Below are 7,626 nucleotides of genomic sequence, written 5' to 3'. Positions count from 1 at the left end.
GAAAAACGAATATTTGCAATTATGAGAAAAATAAAGAATATTGTGCGTTGATATTTGACACAGTGATGTAAAATTGGATTCCAAATCTAACCGTACCACAATTATTATCGTGGCTTGTTTTATTGTCGAGTAATATGTAATAAACATAATTCCTGGTACGGGGATCGGGTACGGTATCGGGGACGGCGTACACGAAATCACCTCCACCCTATTTTTATACTTCCCATCTGCAAACGCTCGTATGATTCGGATTTCAACATGGCGGACGACGAAGCAAAAACGAAATCTCTCCCTGGTAATTTTTGTTTTTGAAGCAACATGTATTTTTCATATTTAATATATGTAATTGTTTTTGTGATAAATATCTAACATTCAGTCGAATAGGTCCAATGAAATAATGTTTATACGTTGCAGTACTAAGCCTACTGTCAAGGCAAAACGTTAAAGATGCTCCACCGCCGACAGAGCATAAATGGTATTCATCATTTGAGCAATAATTGGTGTTTAATCGTGTATATATATGCCTAATTAACACAAAAAATAACATAAGATTTTTTTTGCCTTTGGTGCATGCGCAATCATTACTTCATTCCATATAGAATACAGTGCCACGGAATTTTCGTATTTTTAACTTGAAGTAAAATTAGACTTAGAAGCTCAAACTTTTCAATAGTGGTAATGATGTAAAGTTAGTAACTTTTATAACTGAAGAAAAATACTAAATCGTCTGCTCCTGTTTTTGATAGTGAAAAAATACCATTTGTCAGTGGTGGAGCATCTTAAATGTTTGGCTTTCAAAGTTTGTACTCGGTTAAAAAAAGTTTGGCTGTCAAAGTCTGAACTCGGGTTAAAGGATTTGTGCAGCCAAAATTTTTTTTTGATAATACGTCAGGATATTGCTTTGGATGAATGAAAAATTAAGTCCCACCCAACAAATCGCCTAGCTTTTAGTGCTATCGGTTGGTTTTGGTCGTGATTTACGGGTAGTGTCGACTACGGTTCAGAGATAATGAGCTAGGTGGTCACGTGGTCTTGTGATGTCAGAGTAGTCCGCGGCTACACAAGGTAAGCCTAGTACTATATACATGTATACAGCATATATACGTATACGTTAGATCTACAATTTGAGTTTTTCGAGTAAATGGTTATTCTAGCTTTATGATGTAGATATTTTCAGTTTCAAAACATTCCATTTACACCACTTCAAAAATTCAAACAAGCATATATCTAACTTTAGATTAGATAATCAGTCCAATTTGATAGCGATATCAAAATGATGTTCGAATCAGTCTGGACTGAGATTTAGATAGCATACGATGTAAATTTCAGTGTAAAAAAAAACCAGTATAATGTAACACTATCTTTTTACGAGTAAAATCCCAAAATTTAGCATGAATATATCTAGAATCTGTGTTTTTATTTCATTCAAACTTCTGCTATAACGATGCAAACACGGCACAGTTTTTGAGTAAAAATAAAATGTGGACGGTAATCAGATATTTGATATTGGAGTTACAGTACCGAACTTATACCGAAAAAAATATGTATATCTCTATTGTTGCCTTTGAAACTTTATCCGTAACGTTTACTAAAAAGCAGAAATACATCAATGGTATTTCTGACATATGTTCCTATATTACAGTTTAAGTGTAGATTTAAATTCATTATTTCAAAATTGTACTAAATCCTTAAAATAGTATATTCATTGTCGACCGTTTTGTATATCATACCGAGATTTAATAGTATGATATATGAACATTTATCGTATAATCCAAAAAGTAACCACATAAAGTGTCTAAATGAAAATTGAAATTACCTGTATACAGGCATTAAAAATAGATATAATATCTTGTACCTTTTTAAAAATATACTAAGTGATATTTAAATAAGTATATTTAGTGTGATAATGTTGTAACCCTTCTTGTATGACTATACATGTACATTTAGATTCGAAACGGTGAAAATACATGCTTAGAATTTTTACTAATACCTTAGAAATTACGGAAGATTGCTATATGCCACGATTCCGTAATTACAGTACTAGACTGGAATTATTTTTAAGGTTAAACCTTTAGTTGAAATAGTTCTTAGAACCATTTTTGTTTCTGAATAAGTCACCTTCCATTTTTTGTTTTACCTGTGTACGACATATATATATATATGTGTGTATGTAATATATATTCCTAGGTATGATCAGGTATATTTTATTTCCATTTGCTTTTACATCTTCATTTTAAAAATGGAGGTGACAATAAAAAACCTAGAGCATAGATGTACGGGGGTTCCATAATTCAAATCATAATCCAATTAACGGCCAGGTAATTACAGGTGAGTTCGATGAATGGCGTTGTGTACAGGTAAACAACATCCTGGTCAAGGTATTACATAACCATCAAACCAAAGGCATGGCTAATTATATATCTATAATATCGGTGTATCTACTCGTATATCGATTAAAAATTGAAAGCGACCGCACAGTCTGAAAAAAATAGTTTGTTTTGCTTAATATCTCAATATTAAGATCTTTTATAATATCAAAAGTAAATTCTTTCTACCACATGTTGAAACGTTTTGCGGCATTGTAATAAATGTATCTCGATTTATTCGGTTAGCAACACACAACACAATGTTTGTAATGATCAATCATCGGTGTGTACGTATGTTAAGCATCATATACTTGATGCTTTAATCAAGGATTTCTTAAATTGTTACGTAAAATTTCATTTTACAGTCACAAACTTTGCAATTCACAATGTATCAAAGATACAGACTACAGGAAAATATTATCTAATTAAAGCGTATTCGTTGCTGAACTCCTCGACAAAAAATCTGAAACTTTTATTTCTGTGTGGATTTTCTTTCATAATTACACGAAGATACCTGATATTAGAGCATAAATTAAGAGTTTTTGAAACATCGAATTTCACTCTTTTAGTTATTTATATTCGAGACAAAGTTATTGTACGATTAACTTCACTCAAAAGTAATCATAAAAAAAATCTTTGATCGGCTTTTCCTGTGACCGTCAATGATAGCACATCAGTTATAGTACAGCTATAAGCCACGGACTATTGTGACGTCACACGGTTTAGGGCTAGAAAATATGCATAATCGGGTGGTCAGAAAATTTGACCTCGATATCGGTGGTTTACAGGTTATTCGGGTCGTGCGCGGCATGGAGATGTTTCTACATGGTCTAATAATTATAAAGTCATTTCCAGCATAAACTGAAATTATCATTTTTGACTGCACAAATCCTTTAACATTTTATCGCCTCTTGACTCGATGCAGATATACAGTCATTTCATTGGACATTCGATTATTGTGTTAGATATTTATCACAAAAACTAGAAATTATAAAACAGCTGTGAAATAATCTGATAGAAACCGATTAATGAATAATTATGTTGGTTTAACTTTTTAATTGTCAACTTACAGTCCGCAATACCAATCTAAACGCAATGGCTTTGTAGCTATGGAAAACAATCACAATTATTTAACCTGATTTTTGTTACAGGGAAGGAGAAAAAGGCTCGGTCATTTGACTTCATGGCAATGTTTCAGGAGGCCCGCCAAACTGCCATTGAAAGAACAAAAGGTTGGTAGACAGACTAAAACATGTGCAAAATAACATCAATCATCAATGGAGTTTGACATTATGTCAATATAAATGTAACATGAACATGGACATGGTTTTAAAGGTATCAATTTTCCAAATAATTATATTAGTTATTCTAAGTGAATATACCATTTTAAGTTATTAATTATTTTTCAGACAACACAGACTCCACTCCTCCAGATATAGAATCATTAGCTGTAAGTGAAAAAGTAAAATCAAGGAAAGAATCGAGCTCTTCATCTGACAGCGATAGTAGTGGTGATTCAGACTCAGACTCTTATAGTTCAGATGAAAAATCAAAATCAAAGACCAAAAAGGACACAATAAAGAAAAAGACAAATGGTTCAGATTCGTCGGAGGAAGATATTGGACCTCCACTTCCTCCTGATATGCTTGCTGCAAACAAAAACAAAAAGGAGTGAAGAGGAGGATGACATAGGCCTACCTCTTCCTCTGGCAATAAGGGGAGCTGGAGGGAAGGACTCTGATGAGGAGGATAGTGAGGAAGAGGAGGAGGTAAGAAACGATTATATGGTCATGTATAATGTGCTCATTATTGCCGATGTAATTGATGGTTTCCTCTAGATCTGTCCGTCAGAGGGTAAAAGTCAGGTTTCAATGCCTAAACAACTGGAGATTCAAATGAAATAACTGACAGGGCATCCATTTGACCCCTGACTTTTAGCAGATTCAAAAGTCAAATCACCATTTCTTAGAAATCTGAAGAGTCAAAACCTATAACAAATAGATATACACTGTACATGTACATGCTTCTATACCAAGCGTCAAATATGATCTTGGAATTGAAAGCAGGGTCTACTGGATGCCTGTGTAACACTAGGTTAATTTCAAATACATGGTACATATAAATCTAAAAAAAATGTGAAAAGCCAAAAAAAGATACTGCATTACCTCCCCTTACTTTGTATTGGGGTTAATACTGTCAGAAAAATATTCATACAATACATTTAGTTTTTATCAATCAGGATATTGTTCATGAATTGAAGAAAAAAATCTTTTCACCCTTCTATTTGTGCTTTAATACAAATATATACATGTACCAATTAAGATCTGCTTATTTTTTTCAGAGTTTGGACAGAAAAATTCCTTCTAGTCATGAAATTGTGTTGAACCATGGGGTGATGAAACCAGTAAGTATACTGGATGCACAAATGCTGTGAAAACAGCTATTCATTTAAAAAATATTTTTACAATGCAGCATTTCATATCTAAACAATAAAGCAACTGAAAATGATTATGGAAAATCAGTTATGTTGCATTGCACAGCGACCTGCACAAAATTTTAACCCATATCGCTCATGAATATGAATGATGTATGGTTGAAATTTCAGTTCCTGACAATGCATTGATTAGATGTCCTAATATTTCTTGGTTAGTTATGTACAGTATTATAACACAGTAATCATATTCTCTTACTTAATCATGTCTTAATAGATGTACAAAATGCAATGTACTACATGGACTATAAATATCAAAATCTGTCAAAAGGGTGACAATCAAAGAACTGACAATCAACAACAAATTTTAAGTCAATAAGAAATCAGAGTATTGATATAAAAAATAATTTGTAATACTACATGTACGAAAATGATTAAGTTAAGTTGTAAAGTTACCATCTGTATATATATCATGTTTTAATGTACGCCACTTTGATAATTCTTTGTTGTACCATAGGTATCGGCTCTAGCCTTGGATCCCTCAGGGGCCAGGCTGGTTACTGGAGGTGTAGACTATGAAATGAAGTTTTGGGATTTTGCTGGAATGGATGTATCCTTACAATCTTTTAGATCTATAAGACCTTGTGAATGGTAAATAAGTCATCAAGCTTTACAATGCAAACAACACCATTTTATTGTGACACTGAGAATTAGCCAATAAATGACCTAGTGGTCCAATTAATTAAGTTTGTCGAGTATCGTTGGTTTGGGGTGTTTGACCAATTCATCGAATAAGAAATCTGTAATCGAGTTCTGTCAAAATTGTCCGATATCATGATAAGCAAAAGTGCATAATTAGCCTATCAGTAAAACACGTAGGAAATGTCATAGAAAACTTGTGGTAATCAATTGCTCATGTTTGTATTTGCTCATATCATTTCAAATATCAAGCATTTACCAAGGTAAACGGATTGAAGAATACATGCGTAGTAATGTAAATGTTCAGATGAGTATGATTTTATTTGCAAAAACATAAGCAACCTGAAAACATGGCAACATGTGTAGAAGAAAGTTTTTATGTTTTTCCTGGAAGATGTACATGATCTTCAATGGGACCCCAAAAAAATATGATCGATTTTTTACACAAAACTGAGGATAGATTATAAAATTACAACCGATTCCCAACACTAACATGACCCTGGCTGTTAAATAGGATGTTAAAAACTAATATATAACCCAAACCCCTTAGGCCATTATTTTGTTATCTCAATGTTCATGTCGAGTTTCACATGTTACTGTTTTGTCTTCAGTCATCCCATCAAACAGCTGCAGTACAGTTCCACAGGTGATACTATCTTAGTGGTATCAGGGAACAACAGAGCCCAAGGTGCTTGACCGGGACGGCTTCGAGAAGATGGAGTGTTCCAAGGGAGATCCATATCTCTTAGATATGGCAAACACAAAGGTATGGTTTATAATGAGGTTTTCTATTTCACACACTTTTAGGTAATGTATAATCTGGTAGTCTGGATGGAGTTAAATAACTCCTTAATAATATTTTCTTTTGTAATAGTGAAAAGATCTGGTTAGTATATATGCAAGCCAATTTAACATTATTGAAGAAGCAAGGTCGAATTCCATATTAAGCAAATTAATGGAAGTATTAATGTTTTTAATATGTTATTAAGATAGGGGGATGGGAGCCAAGTATATTTTGTAACATAAGCTATCAGTGTAGTGAATGTACCACCCACCTTCTATCCCCTGGCTCCCGCTAGGGGATGCCGGGGAAGGGAGATTGTATCAGGTGCCTTTGCACTTAGAGGTGATGGTTATTACCACATTGACACCCCTGCCCCCAGGTGATGATGGAGGGGGGTATGGCACTTGAGTGACAGTGGTAAAGAGCCCTATCAATGTTGTGGTCATTCACCTACACTGACCAATCAAATCTGTTGTAGTAAATGGAGTTTAGGATTCAGGGTCCATCTTAGACAACAGGATCACTCTATAGCAGCGAGGCGTGGGCGATAAGGCGTTTATTCATCATAATGGCGTGCTAGCTGTAGAGTAAAAAAATTTTTTGGGTTAGATTCTCTAAAAATTAAACCAATAACTCCATAATGAGTGAAGTAGACTCAGATGACAGTTCATCCCAGGTTGACATTGATGATTCAAAAAGAGTACGCATTTGGGCGGCTCATAAAAGATATCAGTCTCAACTGTGAAAATTTTTACTGGAATTGGGATATACAAGTTTGGAGGCCCTTGCTAATTTACATGAGATATCTCATACAAAAAGATATCTTATAGGGTAAATATCCGCAAATCTCGGACAGTCTGGTATGTTCGGACATTAAATGAATAAAACGTTAGTTGCATTAGGTGAATGTCTTGCATGAATCATTTTGTTTTCTCATGCCTTCGTTCCGACTGTGAGCTCGTCGTTTATAAATACACTTCCGGTATGAAGTCATGTATAACGATTAGAAACGGAAAATGTTCCGGATATTTTTCACCCTTTACGGCAAGGTTGTTGTCCTGTGAACATTTGAAATCACATAGGTCATCTGAATCAATCATTGATACGTAAGTATTCTATGTCATATTGTTGCAAAAAAACTTTGGTTTTATAAATATTTAAATGGTATTAAATAATAAAAATATGAAAAAAAAAAGATATTTGAATAATTATTTTATTAATAAATTGATATTTTAAAGTGTCCCCGACATTGCAGGACATCATTTTCACGAGTCTGTTAATTTTGGACAGTACTAGTACATTTAAATTTGATGAATTGGAAAAATTCTTTGAAATATTGAAATAAG

At 33.6% G+C, this 7,626-nt stretch overlaps 1 protein-coding gene across 2 annotated transcripts; it reads left to right on the top strand.

The window, feature by feature from the left end:
* Positions 1-235: 235 nt before the first annotated feature.
* On the top strand, positions 236-4,764 carry LOC138312925 (WD repeat-containing protein 70-like). 2 transcript variants are annotated; one of them, XM_069253634.1, is made up of 4 exons: positions 236-295; positions 3,518-3,598; positions 3,776-4,135; positions 4,708-4,764. In XM_069253634.1, exons 1-3 carry the CDS (start codon positions 259-261, stop codon positions 4,039-4,041), a joined length of 384 nt encoding a protein of 127 aa, XP_069109735.1. In that variant the 5' UTR covers positions 236-258; the 3' UTR covers positions 4,042-4,135; positions 4,708-4,764. The 2 variants fall into 2 exon arrangements, with proteins under 2 accessions (XP_069109735.1, XP_069109736.1); XM_069253635.1 differs by lacking the exon at positions 236-295 and adding an exon at positions 816-1,065.
* Positions 4,765-7,626: the final 2,862 nt, after the last annotated feature.

The sequence above is a fragment of the Argopecten irradians genome, unplaced genomic scaffold, assembly GCF_041381155.1.
Source record: "Argopecten irradians isolate NY unplaced genomic scaffold, Ai_NY scaffold_0525, whole genome shotgun sequence".
Lineage (NCBI taxonomy): Eukaryota > Metazoa > Mollusca > Bivalvia > Pectinida > Pectinidae > Argopecten > Argopecten irradians.
The sequence above is the reverse complement of the archived record's forward strand: the minus strand, read 5'-3'. Positions and strand labels throughout refer to the sequence as shown.